The sequence below is a fragment of the Manis pentadactyla genome, chromosome 1, assembly GCF_030020395.1.
Source record: "Manis pentadactyla isolate mManPen7 chromosome 1, mManPen7.hap1, whole genome shotgun sequence".
NCBI classification, from domain to species: Eukaryota; Metazoa; Chordata; class Mammalia; order Pholidota; family Manidae; genus Manis; species Manis pentadactyla.
Window position 1 is genome coordinate 73,898,252 of NC_080019.1, and position 13,557 is coordinate 73,911,808.

The 13,557-nt window shown below is 41.9% G+C and overlaps 1 protein-coding gene across 11 annotated transcripts in view; it reads left to right on the forward strand.

Annotated features, from left to right (window-relative positions):
* Positions 1 to 13,557, forward strand: part of NMNAT3 (nicotinamide nucleotide adenylyltransferase 3) — a 113,290-nt gene that overhangs the window by 47,243 nt on the left and 52,490 nt on the right. For 4 of the 11 annotated variants that reach the window (XM_057498604.1, XM_057498626.1, XM_057498617.1 and 1 more), the window contains one exon: positions 7,351 to 7,496. The exons of 1 other annotated variant lie outside the window; for it this stretch is intronic. In XM_057498604.1, the coding sequence (XP_057354587.1) occupies positions 7,351 to 7,496 (146 nt within the window). Of the gene's footprint in view, positions 1 to 1,249; positions 1,523 to 7,346; positions 7,497 to 13,557 lie in introns of all 11 variants that reach the window. 6 more of the 11 variants (XR_008996516.1, XM_057498601.1, XM_057498640.1 and 3 more) reach the window with 3 other exon arrangements.

Here is a 13,557-nt window from a genome sequence, read left to right on the forward strand (position 1 = left end):
GGCTCTTGGAAATATCACCCAAAACTTCTATTCATAGATCACTGGCCAAACCTTAGTCACATGGCCTCACGCTGCCACGGAGGCTAGGAAATGTAGCAATGTGCGTGGCACAGGACAGGGCTTCCCTTCCTGAAGAGGAGGGGAACCTGGATGTTGGGAGGTTACCAGCAGACTCTGCCCTACCGGAGGCCCTACATGTTTGTTCCTCCTAGAGGATGGAAACCTTCTTGAGGGCAAGGGCAGGTGTGATTGATCCCTGTGCCCCCACAGCGCTAGCACAGCTGCTGGTAGGTTGTGGTCTTAATTACACACTACTTTGCACACCTCGCAGTAGACCCCAGGCACTTCCTCTCACCCTCTATCCCCGCTTCTACCTTCTTTTTCCAAGTTGGCACGTCAGCTGTGATGTGGGGTATGTTTATTCTTCCTCATCAGGAGATGCTCTTTCTACCAGAATGACATCAAATTTCCCATCCTCTGTTTCTCAATATCGACTTAACTCAGTTCTAGGGACAAGTGAGGCCTGAACTGAGTCGTTGCTGGTGGAAGGGTGGAAGTCGGCGGCCTCCCTCCGGGACACTCCCCTGTGGGCACTCCTCCAAGCCAGGCTGCCCCGGGCGGGCAAGCTGCCTCACCGGGGGGTGGGGGGGGGGGACCCGCGGCAAATGGCGAAGGCTTCTTAAGGTTCTGATCACAGATGACCACAAATACGGTGGGGCCTTCCCAAATAAAGTGAGCAAACCTCTGGAAGCAGGTGTGGGGTCGGGGGGGTGTGAGTTCTCTTTTGCACATAGTGAATGGGAAAGAGCTGATACTTCTGAAGAACCGCAATGGCCGGGAGTGTGCACGGGGGTCAGTCCTGAGAACCCTCGTGATGGCCCTAGGAGATGTGTGGTGTGTTTCCATTTCCATGGGGCTCACTGAGGCTCAGAGCAGTTGGTTAGGTTCCTCACCAGAACACAAGTACAAAGCCTGCCGTCCAGGCCTGTCAAAGGAATCAGCATCGATGTCTGTAGCACAGAGCCCAGCCCATCACTCAGCTCTGCAGCTGTTAGTCATTTCCACCTTCCTGCTGCAATCGAAATTAGTGCCAACCCCTGAGTGTGGAGTTGCCGAGAGACCTCGTTCCATTCCTTGTGCTCCTTCAAATCTTTTGAAAGTTCTCAAAACTGAAGAGCCAGGCTGCCTGCTTTCCTGGGAGTCTCATAATTAGGACGAGGGCTTAATTGGCATGTTTCTTTCCTCCAAGGGGAGGCTGGGAGAGGATTCGCACACCGACAAAGAAGGCTCGCTTTGCTTTTGTTCTTAGCAGCACTGCGTGCCCGTAGCAACTGCCGGTGGCACCAACCATATTGAAAAGGAAAAGCGCCCAGAGGTTGCGTGAAAGTTGATTGCCCTGGAGAAGCTGACACACTCACACCGATGGAAATGATTTCCCCAGGTCCTGAAAAATGTGCTCGGCAACCCCACAAGTACAAACCGCATCTCATGTTTCCTTTAAGATAAGGAGTCCCATCAAGAGGTCTGTGTGATGAAAGATGTTTGTAGAATCCATTTCCATTCTGCCCAAAGCCATCTGCTTTATGTCTGTAATAAACAGGGATGTTTTCAGCCCCCTTGCCGGGCCAGGTCCTGTTAAAGGCACCCATTGCAGGGAAGGGACATGACTGCCTCGCGAGTGCTGAGCATTGGCATGTTGCATTGTAACCTGGCCAGCTTGCCATTCCTTGCTGTGTCTCTGTGACCGCCTGTGACAAATAGGTCGAGGCGTGTGCACTTAGTTAGAACTGAGTACATGTGGGGCACTGGCCAGCATCATATTACCTGCTGACTGAGGCGAAATGTAGACAGCAGGAAAGGCCATCCTCCAGGCAGATGGGGACTGCCTGGCCTTCCCAGGCAGAGAGGTCCTGGGGTGGCCATTCCGTGGCTTCCTGGTGCACCGTCCTGTGAGCACTTGGGAACGCTTTCCAAAACAGAAATATGAGTAAGTCACACCACTGTTTAAAATCCTTCAGAAGTGCCTCATTGCCCATAGGATAAAATCTGGATGGCACAGACCCTCTGGGGGCTTGTGTGACCCTCACGCCCTGTGCAGCCTCATCTGGGCTCTTCCACCCATCAGCTGGCAGCCACACACAGCCACACTCATGTGCATTTAGTTCCTCACCCACCTTCGCAGGGGCCTTCAGGACATGTGCAGTGCTGGTCCCTGTGCCCCACACGCCCTTCAGTATCCTCCTCACTGGCTGTTCCCACACCTTTTCTGCCCCAACTTGAAGGTTGCTTCAGAGAGCTTGCTCCCAAATAGTAAGTGCAATACTTTCCTGTGGCTGCTCTAACACATTGCCCCAAATTACTGGTTTAAAACAACACAATTTAGTTTTTTTACAGTTCTGGAGGTCAGAAGTCTGAAATCAAGGTATCAGCAGGGCTGCAGGTCTTCTGAAATCTCTAGGGGATCCAAGAATCTGTGTCCTTGCCAATTCCAGCTCCTAGAGGCCCCTTGCACTGCTTGGCCCATGGCCCCTTCCTCCCTCCCTCAAAGCCAGCAGCATAGCCTCTTCCCTCCTTTCTGATTGCTGCTTTGGTCCGTACACCTTCCTCTATCTGGCCCTCCAGCCTCCCTCTTATTAGGACCCTCCAGATAAAATTGGGCCCATCTGGATAATCCAGAAAAACCTCCCTTTAATTTAATCACATCTGCACAGTCCCTTTGCCTCTCAGTGCAGCAGCTGTTGACTGTAGTCCTCCAGCGTAGAGGGATGACCTCGGTGTCAACGTGCAGGAGGCTGTTCTGTCCTTGGTGGGACCCTGGCATTGAAGATGGCACAACAGGACAGGAATGCCCTGCTTGATTGCATCGTCAGTCAGGTGGAGTGGTCTAGGGGAAGGGTCTTATTTTCCTCTAGGAAACCCAAAAGGCCAGTTAATATCTCTGGAAGGCCCAGTCCATTGACTGGGACAGAAACAGAGGAGGTAGCCGTCTGCAAAGGGCAGAGCTTGGTTGGAGACAGTCACCCGTCCTTTCACTCATTCCACACTCATTGCATGAGCACCTGTGTGCTAGGCACAGTTCAGGAGTGTAGGAGGCCAAGATGAATATGAAATCACCCTTCAAGAATTCTCTTTCCACTTGGGGAAGAGCAGCATGGAAACAAAGCAAGCCAATTTTGCAGTGGATGGAAAAAGAAAGTGATAAAATGTGTAATGGGTACAGTTAGTATGACAGTGCAGTGGGGCATCGGATAAAGACTCCAAGGAGAAACCCTTGAAGGCAGGAGGGAGGGAGTCCGAGTGTCATATGCAGAAGTGGGGAGAGAGGAAGCAGTGTGTTGAACTGGAGGAGGAGGGTGGGACGCTGTCTGGATGGCAGTGAGGTGGGAGGGGGGCGGGGGCCACAGTGGAATTTGTTTACTTTGGCTCCAATGTAATGATAAATTCCAAGAGGGCCATATGCTGCCCTCTCAACTTGTTAAGTCCTTCAGCAGCAATTATTGCCCACTCTGTGGACTGTCATTAAAGATTTATCGATGGGAAGCCCTTTCCAATAACAAAAGTCTCCCACCCTTGCTTCGTCTTGCTACATGTGATTAGATGATAGAGCAGATGAGTCACTTTAGTGTCGTGCATCTGGCCTTGTGACTGATGAGACTTGTCCTCAAATTGGAGGTTGGTTTATGCTCCTGGTAGACCCCTGGAGTGAGCCCATTTTAACCCTATCATGTGTTTCTCTGGGTTTGGGCTTGGGAGGATGTTTAGTTGAAGCAAGTTTGAGCATACAAATGACGGAGGTGCACTGACCCCACTCCTGAGTCTGGGAAGGGGCACTCACGGCCTGGGGTGCAGCTCGGCCAGGGTACATTGCTGTCAGAGCAGTGTGGCTTGGTGTGCCCACGGCAAGGAAGGGAGAGAAGGACAGACACTCATTAAATGTCATTTCCTCCTCTTCTCAACATCACACTTCATTGCCTGGATGCCACCATTGAAACAAATGATCTAATTTACAGTATCTGGGAACTTTTAGAAAAATGTATCAAAACCCCCGGTTACCTGAGATGCAGTTTCATGTTTTAATGGCTATAAAAAAGTATATTTTGTAAAACTGAAATAGAATTTTGAACAGCTTCATAATAGTTGTGAAAAACAGCCAGCCTCTTCGGATACACTCATCACAAGGCTGCTCCTATGAATAACTCAGCACACTCTGCAAATCATATCTCATTAAACCACCCAGTCTCCCTGGGAAGAAGCCAGCAGCAGCTTGCAGACTGCCTTCCGCTCACACAGGAGGGGGTGTCCTGCTGCCACAGAAGAAGCCTGAGGAAACCACAGCCCACCTGGGTTGTGAGTCTTTTATCTTCACACTGTAATTCAGAATACACCCGCAACAACTTCCCTGCATCAGCAGGTGTGTTAGGCCTTCCCACTATCAGGACATGGGTCCCCTCCCCAGCAGGCCACTGCCCATCTCAGTCTTCACTGAGCCCTACCCTGGACCATGTTATACTTGGAAGGGAGATCCAGAAATGAAGAAAACACCACTCCTCTTAAGGGGCTTACTATCAGGTGGGCAGGAAAGACACAAGAGCAGGATTTTCCGATGGAATGTAATACATGATTTACTTAAAGCAGGTCGGAAAGCAGCTAACCCAAGCTAGGTGAAGAAAGCATTCTAAGCAGGTTTCTATGCTGTCAGCTCCTTGCAATTGTATCTCCAGCTCTGTGACAGACACTGGGGATTAGCTATTCCTGTTCCCAACTCCCTTTTCCTTGATGCTTCCCACTGGATAGGCTACAAAGCCTTCCCAGGCTCCATTTTAACTGGAGTGGCCATGTGGCCAATGAGACAGAAGGAAATTCTCCAGAGGGATTCTGAAAAGAATCTTGTGTTCTTCAGAGGATCAGTCAGTCTAGTATAGCTCCTTGTTCCTTCTTCTTGCTTTGATTGCAATCATGATGGCTATACCGCAGTAGCAATCTTGTGACCATGAGGGAGAAGCTGAGAGAATTGCAGGTCATTATTGAGCCAGTGATCCAATGCAGGTAGCTGCCTAGTTGTAGGCTTTTTACTGTGTGAGAAACCAATAACCTCTATTTGTTTAAGACACTGAAGTTAGGATTCTGGAACTTGCAGCCACATACATCCCTAACTGATACAGGCACCTAGCAGGCAATCAAGAAATAGTGACTGAAGTCATAAATACTGTGATCACCTGAGTTGAGTCTTAACAGATCAGGATGAGCTGGGGGTGTTCCAGTTGGAGGAAATTGAAATAACGTGTACAAAAGCTTGAAGCTGGAAGCTGTGAGGACCTCACAAAGAAACCACTGACAAAAAGTTCACTGTTACTAGAGTATAAAAAATGAGGCAGGCAGTGGTTGAATACAAGCCTGGAGAACAGACAAGAACCAGATTAAAATTGGTTAAGAGAGGGTCTCAGGTTCCAGTTCATGAGAACTGTCCATTTTACCCCTATGTAACTACAGAATTACAGCCAAGGCAGAGGAGTCAGAAAGGAAGCAAATGCATTCCTCCTGCTGGTCACTTCATGTTACCTCTTGCTGCTTAACAAATTATCCCAAAACTTACCACGTCAAAACAACACACATTTATTACATCACAGGTTCTGTGAGTCCAGAATATAGATTTGGCTTAAGTGGCTCAGAGTCTCTTACAAGGTTGTAGTCAAAATGTTTACAGGTCTGCAGTCTCATCTTAAGACTTGACTTGGGAAAAATCCACTTCTGCATTCACTCTTGTGGTTACTGGCAGGATTCAGTTCCTCACAGGCTGTTGGCATCAGAGGTCTCCTTCAGTTCCATGCCTCATGGATTTTTCCAGGAGTCAAATCACAACAGGGCAACCGGCTTCATGAGTGAGCAAGCGAGAAAGCCAAAGAGGGGAGCCAGAGTCTTTTTGTAACCACCTCTCAGACGTGTAATCCCCCTTCTTTGCTATATTCTCCTTATTAGAAGCAAGTTACTAGGTCCAGCCCATACTCAAGGGGAGGGGACTACAAGTGAATAATAGATAGTGAGGATCTTAGGAAGCCATTTTAGAAGCTGTCTACCACAAGCACACTGCCACTTCCTTTCACTTTCTCCTTCTCCCTTATCATGATCAGCTGGAGTATCTTTTTCATCATCATCATCACCACAGCCACAGTGATTATTAATTAAACCCTTCTTATACACCAGACACTTAACCATACATAGCTCATTTATCCTCACAACAACCCTGTAAGAGTACTTTAATTCCCATCTTGCATATGAGGAAACTGAGGCTCAGTCAGGACTGTGATTCACCCTATGTTACACAGCCAGTAAGATGTAGAACTAGGAGCTAAACCACAGCCTAACTCCAGTGGAGCTTGTCACCAGCACTGCAGAGGGCAACATCTCAGAGAACGAAGAACCATCTCTGCCAGCCTGCCCTGGAGTGCAGGCTGTTTCCTGCTTTCCTTTAACTTCCCCCCAGTGCTGAAAGCCACAGAGTATGGAGACAAGAGGGTGGGCTGGACCCTCTTGAGATGTTTGGGCCCCAGATAAAAAACAATGGCTAAAAATAGAAAAGATCTATAAATCAGATAATAGTCCTATAACAATTTTAATTTCCTGATTTTAGTCATTCCTCTGTAGTAATATAAGAAAATGTCTTTGTTGTTAGAAAGCACATACTGAAATTTTAGAGGTAAAGAGGTATTATGTCTACAACTTTCTCTCAAACATTTCAGAAAAAATCACAGGTATATACAAACGTGTGTCTGTGTGCATATGTGCACACCTGTAAAGTAAGGACGAATGAGAAAGCAAGTGCATAAGATGTTAGCATTTGGGGAATCTGGGTAAAGGGTATATTCTTTGTACACATCTTGTAATTTTTCTTGTGAGTCTGAAACTATTTTAAAATAAGTTTTTTTAAGTACCAGGCTCCTCTGGGGCCTGGTGAGTTCTACTTGGACTATCAGAGATGACGTTATGGGGTCTTACCTACCTCCTTTTGATCCCAAGGTGGCCCATTAGAAACCTAGGAAGCATGTAGAGGTTAGGAGCAGAACACGGTCTCTGAGGTCAGGCTGCCTAGATTCCAGTCCTGGCCCTGGGACTTCTAAGGTCCCTGAGCCATGTAAGTAACCACTCAGGTTGTTGAAAAGATCTGGTAAGATAAAGGACTTTGAAGTGCTGAGACCAGGCCGTGGCCCATGGTGAGCCCTCCATAAATGTTGTTATTGCCGCTCAGATTCTTACGAGTAAGAGCTAATAGGCTGTGTGTGGTTCAGAGACAGGGATCTGGACAGTTGTTCTGGTACCAAGTCCCTGATGTGAGTTTTGTCCCCATGAAGGCAGGGTGGCTACCACAGATGGTGGAGATGCTCCTGCTGCGATGAAGAGCCGGATCCCAGTGGTACTCCTGGCCTGTGGCTCCTTCAACCCCATCACCAACATGCACCTACGCTTGTTTGAGGTGGCCAGAGACCACCTACACCAAACAGGTCAGTTAGGGTGGCCAGGTCTAATGGAATACTGGTGGGTTGGTGGGCCTCATCAGGCTTTTCCGGCTGCTGTCATCATCACTATTATTAAAATTCATCAGTGTATTAATTCATAGCATAACTGGTGGCACACATTTCCTCTGTCATCTTCAGAGGGCTAACATCCTGTGGCTGTGTGCCATGTACAAGTCATACCCCTGACCGTTGAATTGAACGCTTCTCAGGGTCTACCACCCCGTGCCACCTCGTGTTGCCCATGAATGCTAAAAAGACACTGAGCCCCTATAGAGTCTGTGCCTCAGTCTAAGCATCCTTCCTGGTGTTCTCAGGAAGCATTTACCTGCACAGCCAGATGAGTAGGTAGAAGCACCTCTGAAAGCTCCTGCTGCTCTTCACTGGGTAAGCAAACATTCTGTAATGGGGATTTTGACATTTTCTCCTTTGAAAGAATAGGTCTCATATGATTACAAAATCACAATCTTGTATGTAGGGCATTTCCAACATAGATGGCATGGCTTTGCCAGAAATATTTAATCAGCTCGAAATGTTTAATCTGGGTATGTTGCAGCTCCTTGACTTTCTATTTCATTATTAAGAGAGTAAAATGGCATTTGGACTCTCCATGATTATTTCTCAAGAATATGTCGTTGACATGTTGATATGAAATATATATAAAAGTATTTATTATATATTTATGTATACCTTATGTATTCCTATGTGTATTTTGTATTTTTCTGTTGTTCAAAAATATTTGCCTTTAAAAGCATTGTTTTTAAGCTAGAATCAATTCCTGTCTATTTTCAATATAGGAAAAAGTATTTACATGTAAATCATTTCTTCAAAGAAATTATGTACAAATACTATTTTATTTTAAAGAAAGTATCTGTGCTTGTAAAATATACTTTTTTATTATTCAAAAGGTGAAAGTGGGTGTCTGTCATTAGTAAATAAGTTGCTCTTAGAAAGGGAAAAAATCAAAATAACCCAGACCACTAGTAGGACGTATACAAAAGAAGAAATATATATGGCCAGTAAACTCGGGAAAAAAATGTTCAAAATCACTAAAAATGAATAAAAATATAAGTAAAAACAGGATAAACACCACAAGGTTATAATCACCATGAGGGTAGCTTCTGTGGCTGCTCTAACACCATGAATTGACACTCTCTGTCCCTGGGCATGTAGTTGGCGCTTAATAAATATCTGTTGTGTGAATAAATAGTTTTCGCCTGAGAGACGGGCAAAGATAAAAGTTTGAGTAAATATAGTGCTGGCAAGATAGGGAGGGAAACAGACATTGTTGGGCACTGATAATGATAAGTGATGAAACGTTTTTGGAGGGCAAATTTAAAGTCTACCCATATCCATGAGGAGAAAAATCAATTTAAACTAAACCAGAACCGACACAGATGTTAGAATTAACAGACAAGGGCATTAAAACAGTTACTATAATATACCATATGTTCAAAATTAAGTAGAGACATAGAAAACATAAAAAGAGCTCAAATCAAATATCTAGATATGGAAAATACCTTGGGTAGGATTAACAGATTAGACATTGCAGAAGAAAAGTTTAGGGAACTAAAAGCTAAAACAATAGAAACTCTCCAAAATGAAAAAAATCTAAATAGAAAAAATATCAGTGAGATGTGGGATAACTTACAGAATCTTAATATGCTTGTAATTGGATCCCAGAAGGGAAAAAAACAGAGCAGCAAAAAATATTTGAAGAAATAATGACTGCAGTTTTTCCAAATTTGATCAAACAGATTTCATCAAGTAGCTCAGCAAAGCACAAGCACAAAAGCATGAGGAAAACAACACCAAGGTATATGATAATTAAATGTCTAAAAACAAATAATAAAGAGAAGATATTAAAAGGCAGCCCCAGAAGAGCAAAGGTAAGGAGGACAGCAGATTTCTTGTACTGAATTTAGCAAAAGGGAATTCAGTGGAACAATATCTTTAAAGTACTGAAAGAAAAGCTGTCAATCTAGGATTCTATATTCAGTGAAAATATCTTTCAAAAATAAAGGCAAAATAAAGACATTTTCAGACATATAAATGCTGGAAGATTTCACGAACAGCAGACTTTCACTACAAGAAATGCTGAAGTCTTTCAGGCAGAAGGAAAATGATACCAAATGGAAATGTGGATCTACAAAAAATAATACAGAGAACTGAAAACCACATGAGCAATTACATAGGTATTTTTTCATATTATTTAAATTTATTTGAAAGATAATTGACAGTTTAAGCAAAACAAATAGCAATATTTTGTAGGGTTTAAAAGATATGTAGAAGTAAAATATGTGGCAGTAGTATCATTAAGACTGGGAGGAGAAAAATGGAAGAATATTATTGTAAGATTCTTGTACTATACAAGAAGCAGTATAATATCACTTAAAGGCAGACTGTAACAAGTTAAAGATATATATTATCAACCCTAATGCAACCACTAAAATAAAAAAGTTATAGCTAATAAGCATACAAAGGAGATAAAATAGAATCAGAATATGGTCAGTTAAGAAAAGAAAAGAGAAAAAGGAAAAGGAACCAAAGAATAGATGGGACAGATAGAAAATGAATAACCAAATGATAGACTTAAACCTAACTATATTAATAGTCACATAAAATTTAAATAGTCTAACAACTCTATTAATGGGCAGCCATTGTCAGATTGGATAAAATAAGCAAGATTCAACTACAACTATGTGATACCTACAGGAAACACAAAATATAAAAGCACAAATAGGTTCAAAGAAAAGAATGGAAAATTATCCCATGCTAACACTAATTAAGAGAAAACTGAAATAACTAGAGTAATAGAGAAAGGAGATTTCAGAGGAAAGAATATTATCAGGGGTAAAGAAAGTCATTTCATAATTATAAAGAGATCAATTCTTTAAGAGGAATTAATGATGCTAAAACTTTTTTTTTTACTATAGAGTTGTAAAATATATAAGAAGCAAAAATTTATAGAATTACAAGAGAAAATAGACAAACCCACTATTACAGTCAGGTATTTCAATTCCTTCTCACTAATTGATAAAGTACACAGAAAATTATTAAAGATACAGGAAAGTTGAACAACACTATCAACCAATTCAACCTAGTTGACACTTGTAGAACACCCAACCAAACCTCAGTAAAATGCATATTCCTTTCAAGGTCCCAGAGAACATTTATCAAGATGGATCATATTCTGGGCCATAAAAGAAGTCTCAATATCTAGTAAACATAATGTTCCTCATGTAATTGTAGGTTAATGATACCAAAATAAAAATTTTTTTTAAAGTCTCAGTGAATGTTAAAGGATCAAAATCATACAAAGTGCATTCTCCAAGTACAGTGGAATTAAGTGAAAATCAATAACAGAAAGATCTCTGGGAGATCCCCAAATATGGAAATAAACTAGCACACTTCTAAAAAGCCATGGGTCACAGAAGAAATCAAAATGGAAATTGGAAAACATTTTGAACTAAATGAAAATGAAAACAGAACTAAATGGAAATTTTAGAATGTCACTAAAGCAGTACTTAGGGGGAAATTTTATAGCACTAAATACCATGCTAGAAAAAATGAAAGGTTGATCAATGACTTCAGCTCCTACTTTAAGAAATTAGGAAGAAAGGATCAAACACAAAGTGTAAAAAAAGGAAATAATAAAGATCAGGGCAGACATCAATGAAATAGAAAACAAAAACACATTAGAGTAAATCAACTAAACCAACAGCTATTTCTTTGAGAAAATCAATCAAATTGATAAAGCTCCAACCAGGCTATCAGGGGAAAAAAGAGAGAAGATACAAATTACCATTATCAGGAATGAAAGGTGACATAACTACACATTCTAATGATAGGAAAAAGATAAGGGAATATTGCAACTTTATAGCTATAAATTTGATAACAGGAATAGGCAAAGCCCTTGAAAGACACACTGCCAAAGCTCATTCAAGAAAAAATGGATTTTTCAAAAAGAAAAAATAGGCAACCTGAATAGCTCTATATATCAATTAAAGAAATTTTATTTGTGGTTCAAAAACCATCCCACAGAGGATTCTGGGAAGATGGGAAACTAGGAAGTACCAGGAATTTATCTCCCTACCTAAACAACAATTGCACTGGCAGAATCTGTCTGATAATAACTGTTTTGGAACTCTGAAGTCTATTGAAGGCTTGCAAATTCCAGAGAAAGATTTGGACAGGTAAACTACAGCTAATTTCACTCAATTCCAGCACTTAGCACAGTAACAGCTACCCAGTTCCACCCCCCAGCCTCCTGGAAAGCCATTGTGCCTGTGTCCCTGGAGCAGCTGGCACACAGCTTGTGGGAGCCGGGGTAGGCTAAAAGGACCCTATCCTCCAAATATCAGGCACCTGTGCTCTCATCTCTGGTTGCTTACACTGATTAAAGAGGTGCAGACAAAAAGGCGGGCAGCCATTGTTGCACACCCACACACACATTTTTTGCAAACCCCAGCCCCTCTGGTTGAAGTGACTGCCAGTGGATTTAAAAGGCCAGTGTTATCCCCCCCGCCCATCATTTTTCTCCTTTTCCCCTTTTGGGAGCCAGACATTAAAGATGAGGACATGAAAAAACAACTGCATATACAGGAAAAATCAGAAAGTAGTATACCCAGAAAGAGACTGAGAAAACATTAAGTTTATAGCTTAGGCTGATCCTGTAAATGACATCTTACAACACCCAAAAAACAAAAATTGTAAACAGAAACAACAACAAAAAAAAAAAAGCAGACCCTAGCAAAAGAGAATCTGATTTCCAGAGTTACCATCATTAGATTCAAATGTCCAGTTTTCAAAAAAGTCACAAGGTATACAAAGAAACAAGAAATTAAGGGAAAAGATAAATCAACAGACCCATCCTTGGAAATGACCTTATAGCAGATACACTAGACAAAGACTTTTTAAAAACTGTCTTAAAGATGCTCAGAAAGCTATGGGAAGATGTGGAAAAAAGCCAAGAAACCATATATAAGCAAAATGGAGATATCAATAAAGATATTAGAAAACCTGAAGAGAAACTAAGTGACATTTCAGAGCTGAAAAGTACAATAATTAAAAATGAAAAATTCACTAGAGAAATTCAAAGGCAGATTTGACCAGGGAGAAAAAAAATCAGCAAATTAGAAGACAGGACAATAGCAAATTATCAAGTCTAAGGAACAGGAAAAAAAGATTAAAGTGAACAAAGCCTGAGACCTATGAGACACCATCAAGTGGACCAACAGAGGCATTGTGGGAGTCCAAGAAGAAGAAGAGAAACAAAGGGGCAGAGAGAATATTTGAACAAATAATGACTGAATACTTCCCAAATTTGATGAAAGACATGAAAATAAACATCCAAGAGTCTCAACAACTCCAAGTAAAAAATGAAGTCAAAGAGAGTCACACTGTGATATAGCCAAATCTCAAAAGAGGGACTCTTGAAAGCAGCAAGAGAAGCAAGTCAACACGTTCAATGGGTCTTCAATAAAATTACCATATTTCTCAATAAACTATTTAGATTTCAGGAACTTTAAGGGCCAGAAGGTGTAGGATGATATATTTAAAATGCTAGGGAAAAAAACTGTCAACCAAGAATCTTGTGTCTGGGAAAAGTGCCTTTCAAAAGTGAGGGAGAAATTAAACACTCCCAAGATAAACAAAAGCTGAGAGTGTTCATTGCCATTAGACCTGCCCTTCAATAAATATTCAGGAAGTCCTGCAAGATGAAACTAAAAGACCAAGACAGTTAAATCAAACCTGTATGGAGGAAGAAAGATCTCAATAAATGTAAATACCTGAAAAATTATAAAAGCTAGTATTATTGTAACAATGGTTTGTAATAGCACTTTTTGTTTTTCCACACTATTTAAGAGATTAAGACATTTCAAGGAAAAATTTATTAGCCTACAAGCTAGTATTATTGTAAATTTGGTTTGTAACTCCAAATCTTTTTTATTTATAATTTCAGAGATTAATGCATTTAAAGGCATTTTTTATTTATGTTTTGGGTACACAGTATATGAAGATATGATTTTGTGACATCAACCAAAAG